This window comes from Rhinolophus sinicus, chromosome 15 (assembly GCF_057876585.1).
Source record: "Rhinolophus sinicus isolate RSI-liver-muscle chromosome 15, RSI-T2T, whole genome shotgun sequence".
Taxonomy (NCBI): domain Eukaryota; kingdom Metazoa; phylum Chordata; class Mammalia; order Chiroptera; family Rhinolophidae; genus Rhinolophus; species Rhinolophus sinicus.
Window position 1 is genome coordinate 73,366,360 of NC_142515.1, and position 22,598 is coordinate 73,388,957.

The 22,598-nt window shown below is 55.3% G+C and overlaps 1 protein-coding gene across 1 annotated transcript; it reads right to left on the reverse strand.

Annotated features, from left to right (window-relative positions):
- Window positions 1-403: 403 nt before the first annotated feature.
- Window positions 404-20,196, reverse strand: BTBD2 (BTB domain containing 2). Its single transcript, XM_019743981.3, has 9 exons — window positions 19,789-20,196; window positions 11,319-11,438; window positions 7,268-7,424; window positions 6,052-6,157; window positions 5,551-5,748; window positions 3,157-3,349; window positions 2,837-2,924; window positions 2,331-2,477; window positions 404-1,451 (listed from the first exon to the last, which is right to left on the reverse strand). Exons 1-9 carry the CDS (start codon window positions 20,160-20,162, stop codon window positions 1,290-1,292), a joined length of 1,545 nt encoding a protein of 514 aa, XP_019599540.2. The 5' UTR covers window positions 20,163-20,196; the 3' UTR covers window positions 404-1,289.
- Window positions 20,197-22,598: the final 2,402 nt, after the last annotated feature.

The window sequence follows — 22,598 nt, forward strand, 5'->3', positions numbered from 1 at the left end:
ACTCCAGAGGGCGGAGCCTACAAGGTCCCTACACAGCTCATTGCATGGGGTCCGTGCTGACACTCCAGAAAGTGCTAGCAGGCTCCAAGGGGCACAACCTGTCTGGGCACAACCCCACAGTGTGGCCTCCTCTGCGGGTGGCCGTGGCCATGCTGCCCACCCACCCAGGTCCCCCTCTGCTGCACTGCAGGGGCACGGCGGGTCCCCAGCCTCCCTAGAGTCCCCAGTGCACTGTGGATGCCTCCAGGTGGGAGCCTGGGTTGGGAGACAGCAATTCCAGATGGAGGCAGGGGTGCCAGTCTCCCCTCATACAGTGCTGGAAACAGCTGTGGAGAGGACAGGCCCAGGTCCCAGAGCTGCCAGGGTCCTGCCGGCTCTGACGGGAAGAAGCACCCAAGTCAGGTTAGGTATGTTTTCCTTTATTAAAAAAAAAAACATTTTGGGGTGTGGTGTGAGGCCACACATGGCTTCGGGGACGACACAGGTTCCAAAAGGAATCACTGGGGCAGAAACACATGGGAAGGACCAGGGGGTCAGGGGAGGGGCTGCACCCTCCAGCACCTCTGGGACGGGTGGGGTACAGTATGTACAGGTGGGTAGTGCCCTCCAGACCCCATGGGCCAGCGGGGATGTGGCCACCATGGCTGGCCCACAGCGTCACCCCTCGCAGGCAGACGGGCTGAGGCCTATGCCCTTAGCTGTGGGCCAGGAGGGTCCTGTCCAGAGAGGCTGAGTGGGGCCTGGCGGGAGCCAGCCTGCAGGACCTCGAGGGGGTGCAAGCCCTCCATCAGTCCTACTGCGCAGGGCTCAGGCCTGCATCCTGTGGCCAGAGTCAGGGTGGCCTGTGCGTCCCCAGTGAACAGACCAGAATGAAAGGAACACAAGACCCCAACCAACACACTAGGGGTGTCTCCCACACCCGCTCCTGCCGGAGAAATGGAAAGCCGAGATGCACTGCCATGTGCAGTTACACAAACGAGACAATGGCCCACATGACCCACCATCAGGCAGCTGGTCAGGTGGCCCAGGGACCTGGCTGAGGCCTCAGCTCAGGCAGGGTCAGGCCAGCCCTGCCCCCAGTCCTGAGGGACTGTCACACAGCCCCACCTGCCCAGCCACTTCCCAGCTCCTCTGAACAGGCACCCATGCTCGCCCTGGTGCAGATGCCTGGAAACGTGGTGGGAGTGGACACTGCCTGGGGCCCGGTGGGCTGGCGTGAGACCTGGGGCAGCCTACTTGTCTCAGGTGTCTGGGCCGCTGTCCTCACAGCCACGCTGGGGCCGGCGCACCTAAGTGTAGAAGATCACTTCTGGGATCTGGCCGTCCTCCACAGACGTCCCATTGTTGTTCCCTGCTGCGTAGCAGAAGGTGAAGCACGTCTTGGCCCCCGTCGTGGGCGACTCATGGGTCACCTTACGCAGGCCTTTGGTGCCGTAGTGGGAGTCTGGGCCCTGTGGGGTTGGGGCCACAATGTGATCAGGACACCCCGGGACCGGGACCCCAACTGGGTGGAGGGCAGCAGAACCCCAGCCAAAGGCGTCTGCTGTGGGGAACCGCAGGTGGCAGACCCTCCACACCCACAGCAGATGGCCATCCCCTCCCTGCCCCACACCATTGCCGGTGAGTGAGGGAATGTGGGTTGGGGTTCAAGTCTGGGTCCTGGAGAGGGATCAGGGATCAGAGTCAGGGTCGGGTCCTGGGTGGGTTCAGGTAGGGTTTTCAGGTGGGAATTCCCGCCTGTTCTCAGGAGTTTCGTTCGCTTTCCCGTTCCCAAATCCCAAGCTATAAACTGTTTTCTGTTCTCCACGATGAATTGTCTCCACAAAGTGACGGCTGATACTACCAACCACCTGGGTTCACAGAGCCAATTCTCCCAATTTCCCAGCCAACTTTTCTCGGGATTCAGGAATGGAAAAGCAAAAAAAAATTCCCGAGAAAGGGCGGGAATTCCCACCCGGAAACCCTAGCGATAAATAGGAAAAATGTCTAAGAGATACATTGTGTGTAGTACATTTCCCATTGTGGGTATTACTGGGTTCAAGGAGTCGATTTTCCCGATTTCCTGACCAACTTTTCTCGGGATTTGGGAATGGGAAAACGAAAAAAATTTCCTGAGAATGGGCGGGAATTCCCACCTGGAAACCCTAGGTTCAGGGATCAGAGTCAGGGGCCTGCATAGGTTTCACTGAATAGAGTTGAGGTTCAGCAATCAGTCGGGGTCAGATGTCAGGGTCGGGGTCCTGGGTAGGATTCATCGAATAGAGTTGGGGTTCTGGGTATGGTTTAGGGATCAGAGTTTACTTCAGGGTCGGGGTTGGGACCAGGCACACCTTGAGTGTGGCGCAGGCCGTGTAGTTGACGTTAGGCAACACTTCCACCGGCTCCTTGAACATGACCCGGAAGGTGCTGGCGGAGCCGTCGCAGCTGAAGCCCGTGTCGTTCTGGCCTAGGACTGTGTTGCTGTCTGTGTGGATGATCTGTGAGGCAGGAGCCAGGCTCGCTCACCTGAGGCCTCCGGGCGCCCTGCCGCCACCCGCGGGGCACTACAGAGGCCTGACTCGGCTGAGCCCCACCCCAGAGCTGGCAGTGCACCGTCCAGCCTGTGACCCACAAAGGAGGCCCATGGGGTGAGAGGCATACTCCCCATGGACTCCAGAACATTCTCTCCACTACGGGGTGTGACACGGAGCAGATCCTAGAAGAGGAGGGGGCAATCTGAGGGGGAAACTAGGGGGGCGGGGCAGAATGGGGAGGCAGGACACAGGATGGAGGGGCTCGGGTGGGAACGGACTGAGTCTGAGGGTGGGGCGGGGGCAGGACGAGGGTAGGAGTGCACCTGGATGTTCACTTGGTAATCCGTGGGCCCGTGGATGGAGCCGTACAGCCCGAAGCCAACCACGAAGATGCGTTTGTTGACCGAGAACCTTATGGACAGGAGCAAGGTGCTGAACTCCGGAAGACCGCAACCCGCCGAGAGAACATGGGCGAGGAAGCCCCACGGGCTTCTACCCTTCCCTGTGCTGGGGTCTGGAGAACCCCCAGGGTGGGGCTGGCAGCAGGAAGCCCCCTTCCAGGCCTATGCCTCACTCCCGATAACCCAGCGCTCCCCTCCCCCAGCACCACCCTCTCTGGCGCCCGGCCTGTCCCAGTGCCCACCTGATGCGGTCACTCGTGCCGCTGTAGCCCCAGCGACTCTCCACCTGCTGAAAGCGGTTGATGCTGCACTCCTTGCCGCGGAGGCAGCAGCGCGGCCGGTCGATGAAGTCCACTCGAGGCTTTGGGTTCACGGTGAAGTGCAGGAAGAGGCTGACCACCTCCCGGTCCACGAGGATGCCCGACTGCGCGGGCCCTGCGGGCATAGGATGGGTGGGTCGGCCCAGGCAGGGTCTGGCCTGAGCTGAGGGGGGGGGAGGCAGGGATGAACGCCCGGCACAGAAGACGCCAGAATGCACGGGCATCTGGAGTTTGCAGCATCTCTGAGATGAAAACGGATTTTCTGCAGAACGCGAGGGATCCAGGCAGCCCTTCTACCCGACCATCGGAGAGGAGTCCCACACAGGCGTGGGGCTGACGCTGATTCACTGACTCATTGGGTAAAATACCCCATTGTGCCCAAGGTCTCCTGGGCTGCCCTGGGGACCACCCCTCAGGTCTACCCCTACTTGACAGAGCATGTGGCCATCAGCAGCCATGGGATGACTCCCAGCTAGAAGTGGCCGGGGAGCTCTTGGCCAGGCAGCACTGACTTAGCAAGGGGGAACAGGCCAAGACAGTCAGTGAAGGGGACCCACATGAAGAGATGTGACAGCAATAATGAAGGCCACACGAGAGGACCGGCGGGGCTGGGGGCTGCTGGCCACGGGCAGAAGCGGGAGCCTAGGATGCTTACACAAACCCCCAGGGGACAGAACACAGGACACAGGCCTCACACTTCACAAGAACGACTCATTCCCCAACTGCAAACCCATTTCCGCAGAGGGCCACAGCGTCACTCATGGCCGCCCCAGCGCGACACATCAACAAAGGCCCTCACAACGGGACAAGAGGCGGGTAAGGATTCAGTGAATAAGGAAGATACAAAATTGAATGCAGAATGTTGACCATTGTCGTTTTTAATCTCTGCATAGAAAATGGAGAAAAAAAAATACATCAGACCTCAACAGTGATGCACAGAGCAGGGTGGGGGTTTCGGGGTGGTGGTGGTGTCAAACTTCTACTGTACTTTGAAATGAAACATAAGTCAGGGAATCCCCCGAAGCAGAGTGACCAAGGACCAAAGCCCCACGGGACCCACCACACAGGGACAGGCCCAGAAGGACATACACACTGTCCTTCTGGGAGCTTTCCAGCTGGGGGGAGGAGTGTGAGGGACTGGTGCTTCCAGAAGGTGGGCCGGATGAGCTGTGTCACAGGGCCCTGAGGCTCTGTGGGGGCTGGGTAGCCAGGTGGGCTGGGGAACCTTGAGGAGAACCATTCTGGGGGTGAAAGCCAGGCTGGAGAGGGAGGGCCCAACAAGGCTCCTGCAGATGTCTTAGCACAGGACAGTCCAATGCTGTACCGAGGGGTCTCCCCCAGGGGATCCTGGCCCCCCAGGGGACCCTGGGCCATGTCTGGGGACATCTCTGGTTGTCACAACTGGCATGTTCCTGGCATGGGGGGGCATTGATGCCGCTCAAACCCCACAGTGCCCAGGAAGTCCCCACACAGAGTGAGGCAGCCCCATGACTCCTAGGACGCAGACATTCTCTGAGGCGTCCCCTCAGCACTGATGTAACACTGGGCTGTCAGAGAAACGCAGGAGAGCTGGTCCAATCTGACTTGCAGATCAACAGGACATCTGCAGGGTAAGTCTGTCCCAGCTGGTGCGCGGGAGACATTTATGCTCAATTATTTGTTTGCTATTGTTGTTAAATATGGTGACCCTGAGCCCAGGCAAGAGCAGGACAGCATGAACCCAGGACAGACAGGACAGCGGGTGTGCCCAGAGCCCTACCCAGAACCTTCCGGGCCTATCTGACTCCCGGGCCGAGGAGGCAGCGCAGCCCCAGGGGAAAGGGTTCCAAGTCGGCCACTGCTGCCCAAATGGCCCCAGGACTTGGGCGTCCACATGGGGCAGGAGGCACAGCCTGGACCCCAGGCCCTGCAGCAGGGTCCCCACAATGCCAGCCCCTTCACACCCCTTCACAGGCTCGTCAAGGGCACTGAAGCCGGAGCCAACCCCCAGGATGTGAGCCCAGGACAGGGACCCTCAGTGGCGAGTACAATCATACACATGCATGTGGACATGGGACACACGGAGGAAACGAGATGCGGGACGCACAGATGACATCTGTGGGTAGTTCCATCTTTATACCTTTGTGCACAGTCCGAGCTTCCTGTCAATATGGCGAGTGTCATCAGTAGAGAGGAGCATACTTGTGTTCCTGGCAGGGGCTCTCAGGCCAACACATGGCCAGCGCCAGACCCAGTGGGACACGTGACTGAGTCACACACAGGGTCCCCGGGCATCACACTCCTCCAGAGAGGCCCTGCGGCCCCCCCGACCGTTACCTGCAGCAAACTCCTCGATGGTCATCAGCGGGAAGCGGATGAGGGCCAGCGCCTTGCCCAGGACCTTCCGCTTGTTCTCGGGCGTCACCTGCAGCTGCTGCCGCTGACACTCAGCCTCGGACCAGCGGACAACGGCATTGAACAGGCGCACCTCGCGGATGCCCAGCGTGTCCCGCTCTAGGACGGCCACCAGTGTGTCTGCAGAGGACAGGGAAGCTGCGTCAACGTGGACACTGTGGTCTCAGCCAGGGGCTGTCGGCACCCCATGCACGGTCTCTGCCTGTGCTGGCGAATGAGGTTCACCAGCTCGTGGCCACACCCGTCCACCGTCCTGTCACCAACGGCTGCACAGTGGGGTGTACCTGGCAGAAGCCCTGTGGCCAGCAAGGCCGAAAACACAGATCACTGCCTGTGCAGGAGGAGGGTGCCCACCCTGCTTGAGGATGGCGGGGTCCCACGACACGAGGTGACCCCCCCCCCCAGGCACCCCACCAGCCTTACCCAGGTCGATATCTGTGAAGCCCTCTGCGGTGATGGCGTCGGCCGTGTTTTTGTCAATGTTCTCCAGGCACAGGCTGGCAAGCTGTGGTTCATCAAAAAGCCGGGCCTGCAAGGGACAGTGCGTCATCATCAAGCCCCGAGACAGGACCCAACACGCATCCCCTGGTTCAAAACTTGTCACAAATTTCAAGTCTCAGAGCCTGCAAAGTGTCAGCCCCAGGGGCCAGTGAGATTTTCCCCAAGTTCAGAGACAGGGCTGGGGTCTGGTGAATGAAGGACAGGCTCCAGCAGGCACCTCTAAAGCCGGGCCACCTCACGGGTCAGGGCTGGAGGCGGGGACAGCAGACAGGGCCAACCCCCAGGGAGGAGCACCACACCCTCGGCTCAGGCAGGAGCCCCTGGGGAGAGGACCATAAATGACCAGTGGGACACGGAAACCTGTGTCCTGAGATTGCTACATTGGGAACCCACACACGAAGCGGGAGCCAGGGAGGGGAGAAGATTCTCATTCATTCTGCCCAGTAGCTGGAGGTAGGCGAGACCCATAACCCCTTGGCCTCCACTGTGCCCAGGGCCTGGCTAGGACACCCCACATGACCACAGCTCTCAGCAGATGGCTGGGGGCAGCTCTGGCCCTTCAGAGCAATTCAGTAACTGGCGGGTCAGGGCCTGAGGCCCAGGTGCCATCCCAGCAAAGGGTTTGCAAATCCAACCCGTCTGGGGGTAGCTGTGACCCATCCAGGAGAGGGCGCCCCCCCCCCATGCCTATTTGTGCCCAGGTATCTTCCCAGCCTCCCAGTCATCACAGCCCCACCAGCCCCACCACAACCCGGCTGACCACATAGAGCCTGAAAGGGACCCTCTCAAAGAAACAAAGACAAACCTTTCTCCCCACACCTGAGCCAGCGACTAGGTGCCAAGGAGGCCTAGAAACTCACCCAGAAAACTCAGGGGGGCTACCATGGCGGGGCGGGCACAGGGATGGGGAGCACTCTCCCCGGCACAAAGTTTAAGGGGAGTCAAAAACTCAAGAAATTCCCCCCATGCACCTGCTCCCGCCTCCCTCGCTCACTAGCGCCTGCACACCTGCGTCTTCACTTGTCTGCCCAGCCCTGCCTTTACCTGCCCTGCCCACTGGAGCCTCCACCCGGTGTCCCCCACCCCCACCATGTGCCACTCCCGCACCCAGTCCCCCACATCCTTGCCGTCCCCACACCTGTGTCAGCAGCATGAACGCATTGTCCGCACGCAGGTTCTTCTTCAGGAACTCCACACAGTGGGCCTCGAGCGCGGGCACCGCGTACTTCTTGGCGGTGTACAGCGTGGTCATGACCGTCTCGGGCCCGATCTGAACCTCATCCGAGTAGAGGAACCTGGAGGGGGCGGTGGGGAGGCCAGCGGCCATGAGGCAAGGGCCACCCAGCCTGCTGCGGCTCTACTGGGACCATCAGACCCCCAGTAGGAACTCACACCAGCCCCCACCCCATGGGCCAGCCTGAGGAACCTTCCAAAACCAATGCCTGTTGTCCTCTGACCTGCAGACAGGACCCAGCAAAGGCCATTACCAGTGAAAACCCATGAGGCTAAACCACCCACTTTCCAACACGGGAAACACATCTACTGCATAGGCCTTCTCCTTTCCCAGGCACGAAGGCTGAAGGCCATCATGGGTTTGCTGGGGAGACGGGACATTTCTACACCTCTGGACCTGCACAGCAGGCCTGACGGCAAAGCTCAATGAGATTTGGGCAAATCACGGGACTGGAAGTGCCAGCCTGAATCACGGAACACTCATGGACACTGACCACTGCCATCGCTGGATTCTAAATGTGGGTCAGAAGTTGGGGGTCATAAAAAAAAATGGTGAGGCCATGGAGATATCAGAGACCTTTTGCATGGCGGATGGGGGTGCAGAACCGAACAGGCCAGGAAGGGGGCATCCAGTCCTGAGTCCAGGCCCCAGCGTGCGCCAGGAGCCCAAATACAGCCCAGTAGCTGGAGTCCCTAAGGCCAGAGAGACACTTGAACCCTGCTGGACACCCCACCGTGACCCATCCTAATGTCAGCAGCGCAAGGGGGGACCCTGTAATGGGGACAGGCCCGATTACATGCAAAGGGACCGGTGTCACACATGAAGGGTGACAGTGTCAACCTTCTCAGGAGGGCACATCAGCGTATTTATCAAAAGGCAGAGACAAAGTCTAACCTAAGGCAAGGTTTGGCAAACTGCAGCTTGCCACCTGTTTTTGATTTTTTAAATTGATATCATTTTATTTTTTTAAATTATGGTAAAATACACATAACATGAACTTTACCATCTTAGCCAGTTTTAAGTGCACAGCTCAGTGGCATTAAGCACATTCACACTGTCATGCAGCCATCCCCACCATCCATCTCCAGAACTTTCCATCTCCCCAAACTGACACCCTGTCCCCATTAAACACTCACTCCCCTCCGCTCCCCCAGCCCCTCACCACCACCTACTTCCTGTCTCTATGAATCTGACTCCTCTGGGGACCTCACATAAGGGGAATCACACAGAATTTATCCTCCTGTGTCTGGCTGATGTCACTGAGCATCATGTCCTCTGGGTCCGTCCACGCTGTAGCGTATCAGAATGTCCTTTATTTCCAAGGTCGAGTAATATTCCAGTGTGTGGCCGGCCCACCCTTGTTGATCATGCATCTGTCTCTGTCTGCCTTTTGGCCGCTGTGAGTCGTGCCGCTGTGGACACGGGTTTGCAGGTATCTGTTCGAGTCCCTGCTCTCAGTGCTTCGTGTGTACACACAGCAGAAGGACTGCTGGGTCATATGGTGACTGTGTTTAAATACTTCAGGAACCGCCATCCCATTTCCCACAGCGGCCACCCCATTTCACATCCCCCCAGCCATGCACAAAGGTCCCAATTTCTCTATGTCTTTGCCAACTCTTGTCATTTTTCTTTTTAAAAAAAAAATTATAATTGCCATTCTAGTGTGAAGTGACATCTACTTGTGATTTCGTCACCTGTTTTTTTTTTTAAAGATTTTTTATTGGGGAATGGCAACAGGACTTTATTGGGGAACAGTGTGTACTTCCAGGCCTTTTTTTCCAAGTCAAGTTGTTGTTCTTTCAGTCTTAGTTGTGGAGGGTGCAGCTCAGCTCCAGGTCCAGTTGCCATTTTCTAGTTGCAGGGGGCACAGCCCACCATCCCTTGCGGGAGTCGAACCGGCAACCTTGTGGTTGAGAGGACGCATCCAACCAACTGAGCCACCAGGGAGCTCAGCAGCAGCTCAGCTCAAGGTGCCATGTTCAATTTTAGTTGCAGGGGGCGCTGCCCACCATCCCTTGCGGGACTGGCGGAATCGAACTGGCAACCTTGTGGTTGACAGCCCATGCTCCCCTCGCTCCAACCAACTGAGCCATCCGGGAGGCAGCTCAGCTCAAGGTGCCGTGTTCAATCTTAGTTGCAGGGGGCGGAGCCCACCATCCCTTGTGGGACTCGAGGAGTTGAACCGGCAACCTTGTGGTTGAGAGCCCACTGGCCCATGTGGGAATCGAACCAGCAACCTTCGGAGTTAGGAGCACGGAGCTCTAACCGCCTGAGCCACCTGGCTGGTCTTCGTCACCTGTTTTTGTAAATAAAGTTTTATTGGCACACAGCTCCACCCATAGTTTACGAACTATCCTGACTGCTTCTGTAGTCACAATGGCCATAGTGGAGACAGAGCCCACCAGCTGCCCAGCAGAGAAGCATCCACCCACCATCTGGGCCTGGGCAGAGGGAACCATTTGAGAAGGTGCATAGAGACGGATAAAGGAGCTTGTTCCTCAGAGTGCTGTTGTGACCTGGAGGACACTGGGGACAGCCACAGGACTCAACAGAGAGTCAAGGGTTACGGGGCATCCACAGACGGAACCAACTAGAACAAAATTATACCCAACAACGCACTGTGGACACCAGAGAGAAAAGGGGGTAAGGACACAGGGGGGTGGAAGGGCGGCTGTGACACATTACACACACGGAACATGAGCCAGGAGGGGCCAGCAAGGTGGTGTCCTGGCTGTCTGAGAGGGGGGCACAGGGTTAGCCCACTTTGTTCTTTATGCTTCTCCGTATCAACTTTGTGTGTGTGAGAGCCTGTGCCATTTTGATCACCGGGAGGAAAAAAATAAACTGCATTGAAAAAGATGTTTTCGGGGTGGCCGGTTAGCTCAGTTGGTTAGAGCACGGTGCTCTTAACAGCAAGGTTGCCGGTTCGATCCCCACATGGGCCACTGTGAGCTGCGCCCTCCACAACTAGACTGAAACAACTCCTTGACTTGGAGCTGATGGGTCCTGGAAAAACACACTTAAATAAATAAAAGTTTTTAAAGAAAGATGTTTTCACTGTTTGGGATAATCTTTAAAGTTACCTATGACAATTTACACCCAGCGTTCCTGGGAGCCAGCTGGGCAAGGAGATGGTACGGACATTCTCGAGAGCTCACCCCGCTGGGCAGCCAGGACCTCGGCCTGTACCTGAAGCCACTGCCTGCGGTCGCCACCCAAGCTTTGCCTCTCCTCCCCTCTCATCCAAGTTGGCTCCATTTCCTACAACTGTGTGACAACCCCCATCCCCAGGCGTTCATTGTACTTGAGAAAAAATTCTGAAACTTAAAGGGAAAAAATAAAGGCGGCATATAAAATCCTTCCTTTATGCTACTTCTTTAACTCTATCGACTACAAAGGATCAAAATGAAGGGTTCACATACACACGACATACAACGTGAATGACCTTGAAAATGACGCTTAGTGAGACAAGCCGGACATAAAAGTCCACATGGCGTGTGATTCCATTTACGTGAAATATCCAAAACAGGCACATCCACAGACACACAAAGGGGTTAGTGGTAGTCCGAAGCTGGGGAGGGGGATGGGAGTGACTGCTGATGGGGACGGAGTCTCCTTTCTGGGGTGATGGAAGCTTCTGGAATTAGATAGAGGCAGTGGTTGAACATATCTATGAATATACTAATAACTATTAAATTGTACACTTTAACTGACTAAATTGCATGGTATATGAAGTACATCTCTATTAAAACCACAAAAATTAAAATTGGGTGGGGGCTCCCAGAGACACCCCCCCACACACTGTGGAAGCAAGTTCTAGAAACTTCCAGGGAGCCAGGGCTCTGGAGGCAATGTCACCAGGGTCACTATTTTCTCCAAGTCCCATCTGTTTTCCGATGTGTAACCATCCGGCGTCCATCCCGCCCCTCGGTGGTGAGGCCCCAGAAGGTCTTACTTGAGCAGTGCCAGGAAGGCGGCTGGCTCCACATCGGGCAGCTCGATCTCGGTGGACGTGGTGGCCATGCCCCCATTGAACATGGCGTCGAAGACAGCGCTGCCCACAGCCAACACAAACCTGGCAGAAGAGAAAACCTGGTTACCTTCTGCGTGGCCCTGCCTGTCCCCTCACCCGAGCATGGGGCTGTGGGGAGGGGGAGGAATATGTGTAAAGTGAGTGTCCCCAATGGAAATTCCCCCACCGGAAAGCCTGGGAGGCACTGCAGCAGCAGCTTCTCTGCCAGCTGCCCCCCTCCCACACCGTGCCCAGAGCATCTCCGTTCATCCATCCATCCACCCACTCACTCACTCACTCACTCACTCATTCACTCACATGCTGGCTCTACAACACCTGCCCTGTGCTCAGGCTTGGGGCACTGGGGCCCCCACCTTCTTGGAGGGGAGCAGACAGAGGTCAAGAGCACAGACAGCCTGACAGTGGGGTAGGAAGGAGAATGCAGGGCTGTGAGGGGAGCAAGGGGCAGGGGAGGTCTGACAGGGAAGTCTGAGGCAGGCCGAGTCTGCGGGGAAGGGTGTTGAAGGTAAGGGAACGGCATGAGCACAGGGGAACATTAGGAGGCAGTGGCCGTGAGGAGACCTGTGGGTTCTGCCAGGAATGACTCACCCACTCGGGGCCACCTGCCCATGTTTTCTTCAACTTGAGGGGCAGGAAGGCCCAGTGGGTGAGGAGCCCCCAGCCTTCCCTCCAGCCAGCTGTGAACCCTCCTGTTGGCCCTGCCCATGGGGGCCGGTAGGATTGTAGGGGGACTCCATGGCGTCTGCACTCAGGATGGGGCCACCAACTCTGCGGTCCATGCGGCCCTCCAGGCCCCCAGGGAGGCAGAGGACTCAGGGGCCACAGCTCCGCAGCCGTCTGCTGTACAGCATCCGTCCCCGGGTCTGCGAGGCCCCTGTACCAAACCCCTCCTGGGATCACCACTGTGACAAACGCAGCTCTGAGCAGCCACCTACTTGGGAACCTCCAGAGTCAGCAGACACCGGCAGGTGGCACAGAGCCAGCCCCACCCCGCACCTCCCGGCCTCTGCCCAGTGCCTCGGGCGCCCTTCCCACAGCTCCCAGCAAACCCCAGGCTGGGCCTCCCCTCACTTTCCCCAGGGAGAAGCCCTGTCTCTCCCCAGTCCCCACGTCCTCCCCCATCATGAGACACTTGTCCCCTGGCCCTTCCAGGCCTTTTTCTGGTCCACAGCCTGGCCTAGGACTTGGCCCCACTCTCAGGGCCACATGGGAAACCAAGTGTAGTGGGATGAAGTGTGCCCTAAAATGTACACGTACGGAAAGTCAGAAGGGAGCCTCATCTGGAAATCGGGTCTTTGTAGGCGTAGTTAGGATGCGGTCACACTGGAGTGGGGTGGCCCTGATCCAATGACTAGCGACCTTATGAGGGGAATGTGGGCACAGACACACAGGGAGAGGCCACGTGACGATGGACACAGAGACTGGGATGGTGAGGCCACAAGCCCAGGCTTGCTGGAGTCCCTAGAGGCGGGAATGGGCAGGAAGGCCCCTCCCCTGGGGTCCTTGGGAGGGAGCGCGGCCCTGTGACCCCTTGGGCATGGGCTCCTGGCCCCAGGGCTGAGAGCACCAATCCCTGTGGTTTGCCCACTCATCTGGGCCTGGCCTGTGTTTGTGCAGAGACGCCCTACACTGGACTGTCAGGGGCCTCACACGCCCTTGGCGGCAGATGTGAGGACAGATCCCAGGTCCTGGAAAGACCGCGGGCTTCAAGGCGGTTATGTCCTGTCCCCGAAGCTCTTCCATGCAGGCCCTGCCCACCTGGCCCCTCAGGGCCTTCATGTTCTGGCCAGAAAGTCTGCTCCCTCGGCTCCTTGCTTGTTCCTGCCTCCGGCCAACCACAGGCCCCAGCCCCACACTGAGGGCCTCCCCGTCATGTGTCTTCTACCCTCCTTCTCCAAAAACATAACAATAAATGCAAATCAAAACCACAGCGAGGCACCACCTCACCCACTAGGATAGCTAGAATTAAAAATAAGGACAATAACAAGAGCTGATGAGGACATGGAGAAACCAGAACCCTCGTTTGTGGCTGTGGGAGCCACCACGGAAGGCTGGTGGTACCGCAGACAGTCAGCCATGAGCGGCCATCTGACCCAGCAATTGCACGCCTAGGTGTCTGCCCCACAGAAACACACGTCCACACAAAACGTGAACACGCGTGTGCACAGCAGCATGATACCAATGATCAAAATGTGAAAAGAAATCAGCAAACATTTGGAAATGGAATGACACACTTCCAAGTAACCCAAGGGTCACAGAAGGAACACAGGGACATTAGAAAATGAAGATAAGACACATCCAAATGTGAGGGAGGCAGCCAACAGTGCTCAGGGGTAAATACCTCGTACTTATTAAATAAAGACCCAAAGTCAACAAGGTTAGCTTCTACCTCGAGAGTCTAGAAAATGAATGGGAAATCAAACCCAAAGAAAGACGGAAATAATAAAAGTAGGAGCAGGAATTAAGGAAATTAGGAATGGGGAAACAGAAAACCAATGAAACCAAAATAGCTACTCTTTGGGGGGGAAAAAAATCAGTGGCTAAAACTTCAGCCAGACCAACCAAGAAAAGAGAGAAAAGACAGCAGTTAGCAAAATCAGTAAAGAGGGAACTTCACTGCAGACTCTAAAGAAGATAAAAAGTCATAAGACAACTTCATGCCGACAAATTAAGACAATTAGATGAAACAGACTATTCTTAGAACGACACAAGCTGCCCAAAGCAACTGATGAAGAAACAGAAAATCTAAACAAATACATAACAAGGCAAGAAAATGAACTCAAACGTTAAAATCTTCCGCCAAAGAGAAGCCCAGCCCCGGGTGGCCCCACAGGGGGTTCTGACCTACTTTTCGGTAGAAATAACACCACTGCATCCACATTCCTCTGGGAAATAAGAGAAAGGGGAGCAGTTCAACTCATCTACGAGGGCTGAGGCTCCACAGGAGTCTGGGGGACAGTTTCTCACCATGTCACATGTAAGACTTATGCTGTTGGGTCGACCGGATGGTTAGAGCGCAAGCTCTGAACAACAGGGTTGCTGGTTCGATTCCCACATGGGCCAGGGAGCTGCGCCCTCCACAACTAGATTGAAGAAAACGAACTGCTGCTGAGCTGCCGAAGCGGTGGCTGGATGGCTCAGTTGGTTAGAGCACAAGCTCTCAACACCAAGGTTGCCGGTTCAATCCCCACATGGGCCACTGTGAGCTGTGCCCTCCTTAAAAAAAAAAAAAAATTCCAAGCTTGCACTGTCCAAGATGGTTGCTACTGGCCACACACGGCTATTTAAGTCTAAATTAAAATTCAAGTAAATAAAAGGTTCAAGTCCTCGGTTGTGACGGCTACTTATTAAGTGCTCTGTAGCCACATGTGACTAGTAGTGGACAGCATAGATCTAGAACATTCCCATCTTCACAGAAAAGTCTACTGCATGGGGCCAAACAGATGAGATGAACAATTATGAATACTAACTGTTCAGAAAGAAATCGTTCAAATAACATAAAAATAAATATGCCCCCAAATCTATAGCTTCCCAGCTAGAAAAATGCAGCAGAGAAAAACAAAAAAAACCTGAGCAAAAACTCAGCAATAAACGTGCAAGAGCTACACAATGAAGAAAACTACAAAGCTTTTGTAAGGATGCTGAAAAATGCCCTGAATACATAAGTGGATAGAGATCTCATGTTCCCAGATATATTCTAAATTGCCATTTCTCCTCAACCAGGCACCTTTGGGAAGACCAATTCCCCACTAAATTCCGTTAACGCGGAACAAATTGATGCTAAAGATCATAAGGAACCACTAGAGGGAGCAGAGTAGCAAACTCAGCCCTGGGACCCAATCGAGTCCACCACTTGCTTTTGTAAATAAAGTTTTATTAGAACACAGCCATACTTGTTCATTTATGTCACTGTTTTTTGCACTGCAAGACAGAATTAAGCATTTGGAACAAAGAAAATATTTATTATGTGGCTCTTTACATATGCTTGGTGCTGCTGTGCTAGAATGTAAATTCCACAGGGAAAGAGATGTTTTTCTGTTCGCACCATGTTTCAATGGCTGTTGGGTGGAGGCGCAGACGGATGGGTGATTCTGGAAGACTCAATGTGTTAGACCAGCTGAAAAAGTCTTGAAGCAGAATAAAATTGGGAGCAACTTCCTCAGCAATTCTCAAAACACACCACAGAGCCACCGTCATAATAAAAAGATGTCACCGGCCTAAAAACACACAAACAGGTCAATGCCACAGAAGAGACCCCAAACACAGACTACTCCACATTCTAGACTCTCAGCCTGGCGACATTTTCCATGAGACAGTGAAGACAGTCATCTGAGATGTTAATTGTATGGGGCCACCCGATTTGTACACCCATGAAAATGCCACAAAGACATTCGCTGTTTGCTCAGAGCGAACCTGAGAAAGAAGACACACGTTAGATCCCAGCATGCTGGCCGACGTGTATTTACTGAACACCCGCTGTATACCGGGCATTCTCCTGGGCATTTGGTGTGCAGGACAGAATGAGACAGGCAAAGCCAATGACAACATAATATCAACATCGAGCGTTAGAAGTTAGAAGGAAAAGGTGTGAAGAAAAAAGAAAAGTGGGGACTGCAAAGCTAAGCAGAGCAGGAACTGGGATGGGAGCTTAGCCAGGGACAGCCCCTTTCACTGTCAAAAGTGCCAACCTGTGTTCTGGGGTCCCATGCCCCACTTCACCCTGCACCAAGTTCACGGGTCACTCTGAGCCCCAGCAGTGAGCACCCCAAGCCTGGCCCTGGGAGCTGTGGCTCCAGACCACACCTTGAAATCAGCACAAGCCTCAATCTCACTCTGCTTTTCAATCAACCTCAGGCGTTGTTCTCATGTAACCATTCTGGCCCAAATGTCCTTTCTGCCCCAGGGCCCCATCCAGGACCCCACGTGGCATCTCATCGTCCCTTAGGCATCTTGGGCTGCGACAGCTTCTCCACCTTTCTCTGATTGTCCTGTCCTGGGCAGTCTTAAGAGCACTGGCCAGGGTCCAGCAGGTCTCCGGTCCGTGTTTGTTGGGGATTTTCTCGTGATTAACAGGACAAACTGGTCTCCTGGGGCTGCTATCCAAAGTGTTGGCAAACCAGGTGACTTGAAACAACGGAAATCTATCTTCTTACATGCAGGAGGCCAGACAACCAAACGCAAGGTGTTGCAGGGCCACGCTCTCACTTGAGGGTCTTTCCCGTGTCTTCCAGCTGCTGGGGGCTCCAGCATCCCTGAGCTGGGGACCACATCACCCCATCTCTGCCTCCGTCATCACATGGCCATCTTCTCTGTCTCTCCTCTGTGTGTCTCTCATGAGGACAGTTGTCATTGGGTTTAGGGCCTACCTGGATAATCCAGAATGATCTCATCTTGAGACCCTTAACTTAATCACAGCTGCAAAGTCCCTTTTCCCAAATAAAGTGCCAATCACAGGTTCTGGGGATTAGGATGGAAACATATAGGTTGGTGCACAAGTAATTGCGGTTTAAAAGGTTAAAAATAACTGCAAAAACTGCAATTACTTGTGCACCAGTCTAGTATCTTTGGGGGGACACCATTCAACCCACTACACACCAGGGTTATAGATTTTGGGGAAGAGGACACCAGGTGAGATACCTTCCCGTCAGAGGTCCCCGACATACACACATCACCCTGAGATTGACCTTGACCACCTGGCTGAGAAGGGGGCTACTTTCCATCCTACTCTTTACATGGAGTCCTCAAATCCAGCCCCCCAGAAGGGGGTGGGAACAAGGTCCAGCCAGGGGTGTCACACATACCATGTTTCCCCGAAAATAAGACCTCACCAGACAATCAGCTCTAATGCATCTTTTGGAGCAAAAATTAATATAAGATCCGGTCTTATTTTACTATAAGGTCGGGTCTAATACAATACAATACAATACAATATAACATAATATAATAAATATAATATAATATAATATAATATAATATAATATAATATAATATAAATTACCATTGCAGGTAAATTTTTCACAATTCATATGAAATAATAACCCAAAGGCTAAAAATAAAAAGAATTTGAACCTTCTATTAGGGGATCCAGAGTAGGGAATCAACACCAGGGGAATGGGACAAGAAAAGTGCCATTGGCCTGGCCCCAGACACCCTCTGGACATTAAGCACACAGGGAGACAACTGATGGGTGCAGGGACCTGCGAGGTGTGCCAAGGGAACCAGACAGAGCGCCATCAGGAGACATGGGACTTATGAAGTTACAAGCACAAGAAAGTAACAGGTCCAGAGGTGGGCCAGTCTGATGGTGAACGTTGGGGTGCAGGCATGAAGAGCCTGCACCCCATACCCCATTTCGGGGTGGCTCCTGGCTGCCATTCCTAAGCACCCTTTTGTCCACACGCTGCCCCCAGGCTACACCACACACTCCCATCAGTACGGACCCCCACGTGCTGCAGACCCGTCACCCATCCCTCTGGTCATACTGTTTCCAGTCATCTCTCTGGGGTGTCTCAGCCCCTCCCCATACAACATGTACTTCCATGCCTGTCCTCCCCTGGGATGCTCAAGCCAGGAGTCCAGGAACTTCCGCTTGGTCCCATTTACCCTCACCTGCCAAGCTACCTCCTCACATCACAGAGAAGTACCATCCCCAGAGAAGCTGAACCCTCTGCTTCCCAGTTCTGCTGCCCCCACTAAGCCCATCATCTCCCATGGTGTCTCATTCCAGCCTTCAAAGCAGAAGAGGTCACTGTGCCCCCTCTGCTCTGGCCTTGCTGTGGCTCCCGCTTGCCCACCCCTCTGCTCTCCAGGCCTCACATTCCTGTGCTCCCCTCCCCTTCCCCTGCTTTGCTCAGCGCCACTTGCTCAGAGGTGTCCGTCTGGAGCAGGTCAGCCCTGCCATTACCCCGGGCCCTGTCTCCCTCCTGCACTCAGAAATTCTCACTAAATGTCACACCCATCCTTCCTCACGTAACCTCCACCTCTCACCAGAGCCAGGCCCCTCTTCTGCTTCTCTCCGGGGGTGTTCATATCTACCTTTCTTATCCCCACTTTGCCACCAGCCAATGGACCTTGAAGCATGATCGAGTATGTATCTCAAGGTCAGCCGGCATCCAGGGAGGCCCCCACCAACTCCCTTGCTCCCCTCAAGTAGAAAACCTGACGTTCCCTCACTGGGTGGGGTTTCCAGCCATATCCACCTGCCCAGTGAGGGTTCCAGTCAGGGGTCGGGTGGGCAGGAGAGCCCAGACTGGACTGAGCACCGTTTAAGAATGGGAGAGGTGAGGGAGGCCGGTGGCTCAGGAGGGACTACTAGGTGGCAAACAGACCAGCCCCTACTCCAAGCTTAGGAAGGTGGCCCCCATGGGTGACGGGACAGGGCTGCACACACACCAGGGAGGGACGAGTCAGGGGAGGTCCTGGGAACCCAACCACAAGCCTGGAACCTTCTGAGGACAGGAAGCCAGACTCAATTGTACATAAATAACCAAGAAAAAGACACAAAGACTGTCAACCACACAGGTTAAAGGCCACATGCCAGAGAGGTGGGACGACCCTCACAGCAGGTTGGGGGACACTCCAAGCAGAGCCAAGACCCCCCCCCTTCCAGGGTGGAGCCCCCAGCGAGCCTTCCCCACCAACGTCCCTGGGATGCAACCGGGAGCAGGGTCAGGGAGTGGGCAGGCCGGTGTCTGACAACAGCTCACCCAGCCCAGGAGTCTGGGGCTGCACCCTAGAAACTGGCAGAGGGATGGGGCCTGGAGCAACAGTGCCCCCTTTCCCGGAGGGGACGCCTGAGGGTTAGGGGGTGAAGGGACTGGGGAGTGTCAAGGACTGGGGGAGGGGCAGGAGGGTGAGAAGGCTGGAGGAGGGTCAGTGGGCTGCGGGTTCAGGGGGCTGGGGAGTCAGGGGGCTGGGGGCTATGTGGTTTGGGAGTCTGGGGAGTCCTGGGTTTGTGAGGCAGGAGTCTGGTGGGGATGTGGGGGTCATGCACGCCTGGACAGCATGGGTTACTTAGTGGAGGAGGTCACTGGGGCAGCATGGCAAGGCCCAGGGTGGAGAAAACTGGTGGGGTTCGCAGGGCCTGGAGATTCTGGCAAGAGTGGCAGGGTGGAGAGTGTCCGATGGCGGTGGACGGGCGGGGGTCCAGGGGCTGGGGAATGTCTAGTATCTGGGGGCTGCGGGACGGATGGAGCTCCAGCAGAACCACAGGGCACGGGGATAATGGGGCCTGGGGAAGGGGGCGCCCTGGGGTACTGGAGGGTCCGAGGGCTGCAGATAACGGGGATGGCGGGTACCAGGATGGCGGGGTCCCAGGGAAGAGGGTCTAGGGATGGCGGGTCCGGGGGATGGGGTCCCGGAGCCCGGGGGCCCGGGAGCGGGCGCGGCCCACCTGTGCGCCGGGATGCGCTGCGCGCCGAGCCCCTTGCCCACCAGGAAGTGCACGTCGCACAGCACCTCGTTGTTGAAGAGGAAGGCGAAGCGCTCCTGCACCGTGGGCTTGGTGGCCTGCCAGTTGTACACGGGCTCGCGCAGCAGCGCCGCCGCCCCCGGCTCCTCGGCCGCCCGCTCCCCTCCCGGTGCGGCCTGTGCGCCGGGCCCTGAGCCCGGAGAGGACGTCCCGGGGGTGGCGGGGACCGGGCCGGCGGCCGCAGCCGCATTGCTGGGGGCGGGGGCGGCGTTGGCACTGGGACCCGGGCCGCCCCCCGCGCCCGCACCGACCGCCGGCGGGCACGATGCGCGGCCGCCGCTCCCACCCGCCGCCATCTTGTCGGTGCGGCGCCGCGGGGCGGGCGGGGCTGTCGGAGCGGGCGGGGCTGACAGGGAGGGAAGGGGAGGGACGAGGGAGGAGGGAGGGGTGAGAGGACGGGCATGCGGAGAAACGGGAGGGGATCCCGGAGGACGAGGAGCGGGGACAGGGGAGGGAAACGGGGAGGACGGAACTAGGGGCTGCGGGGCAGGAGAGGAGAGAGGGAGGGAGGATGCAAAAAGGAAGGAGGGAAAGGGCGCGGGGCAGACCATAGACCCCGGGCCCCAGATCACAGACCTCAGACTTCAGACCTGGGACCCAACATGCTAGATCTCCTACTTCAGACCACGGACTTTAGAGACTCCAAACCTCGGATCCCGAATCCTGGACCCCAGGTCCGGGACCTCAGACCTTGGCCCCAGATCCTAAATCCTCAAACGCAGGCCCCAGACATCAGATCCCAGATCCCAGACCTGGTACTTCAGACCTAGGCTCCAGACACTGGACCTTAGATCCCGGATCACCAGACCCAGATCCTAGATCCTCAGACCCAGGGGCCCCAAACCTCAGGTCTCAGTCTGCACCCCAGCCTCCATAACCCAGACATCAGATCCTACATTCCAGACCTCAGGCCTCAGAGCCCCGGCTCCAGATTCCAAACTCCAGACACCAGACTCCAGACTTCACACATTAGACCCCAACCCCAAACACTGAACCCAGTTCCCTGGACCCCACAGCCCAATCTCTGACCCAGATTCCCAAATCCCAAATTCAGATCCCACCCCAGACCTTGAGTCCTGGGCCTTGGACCCCAGAGTCCAAACCCCACACCTGAGACCCTGGACCCCAGCCCTTAGCCCCCAGCCCTGGTGGTCTGCCTGCCCAGTGGAGGAGACCCCACTGTACAGAGGGGTCAAACTGAGGCCCTGGGAAGTTGTGGCTGAATGGGGCGGGATGCTCTTTTCATCCAAGACTCAACAGGTATACAGGGCAGGGCTTGGGGCCAGGTCCAGGACACAGCCCTAGGGATCCTGGTTCAACTCTTTCCAGCCGGTCACACAATAGGTGCATGAAAAATAAAGGCAGGAACTTGGAAATGCCAGAGAAACACAGGAAAGCAAATTAATATTGTGTGTCATCCTGCTATCCATAAACAACTAGTGTTAACACTTCAGTGTATTCTTTGTCTCTTTTGTGTGTGTGTGTGTGTGTGTGTGTGTGTTTTGTTTTGTTTTGCTTCGTGTTTTACGAAGAGTAGAGTCTTTTCATATAGTTGGGATCACTTGAATACGTATCACTTGGTAAAACGATATCAGCCTTTTTATGTGGCTGATGCTGAAAAATGGTTCATCTGAATAAAATCATGTGTGGATATAATACTAGTGACTCAATAAAGAATGAACATCCTGGGGTGGCCGGTTGGCTCAGTTGGTTAGAGCGCAGTGCTCATAACACCCAGTTCGCCGGTTCGATTCCCACCTGGGCCAATGAGCTGCACCCTCCACAACTAGATTGAGAAAAAAAAAAAAAAAAAACTTGACTTGGATCTGATGGGTCCTGGAAAAACACACTGTTCCCCCAATATCCCCCAATTAAATAAAAAAGAGAGAGAATGAACATCCCGATTCTTGCCTTTTGAGGATAATGGATTCATGGCATTCAGACTCCGGTCATTTTAATTCCCTGTAATCATTATTGATGAAGAATACCTTTAGCTGGGCTTCTGCTTATTCCTACAACCCCCGGGACGTGGAGAAGCACCCTTGCCTGCTGATGAGAGATTCCATCCCTTGTACCTTCTTTGCCCTGAAACACAAAACCAGCTAGTCTCCAAAGAGCCCTCATTCCTTGGGGTGGGGGAGCGTACTGATGACTACATTTTGGATATTGGACATAATATTGCACATAAATTTTTGGTGGAAAACTGATTAAAGGCTACTTCAGTGGTTAGATAGAAATGGTAAGTTTTAGAGATTGTGAGTTCATAGTGTTGTTTCCAGTTCATCTCTAACACTACTCCTTAACAGGTGTCCTCGGTAACTATGCCTGACCCGGCCCACCACCTGTCGATTTAAAGAAAGTTTTATTGACATGCCGCTATGCCCAATCATTTGCATGTTGTCTACGCTGCTTTCCAGCTTCCGAGGCAAATCTGAGTAGTTGCTTCAGAGACGATATAGCCGTCAAAACCAAAAAACTTACTCTGTGGCCCTATACAGAAAAGGTTTGCAGGGTAAATTATTTTACCATTTTCTTTCATCATCTGGTGAACCACATTAAGTTTCTGAAGATCCTGGTTATAACTTGTGTAATTTCTCATTTGTTTTATCTGTCAACATAAAATTTAAGTCCAGACCATAATAGTCATATCAACAGTATCTAAAATAACTACTAGTTGGAAAATAAGATCTAAGATGCAGCTCTCGCGGCATCAATGATGGGCCAGCTGCTGG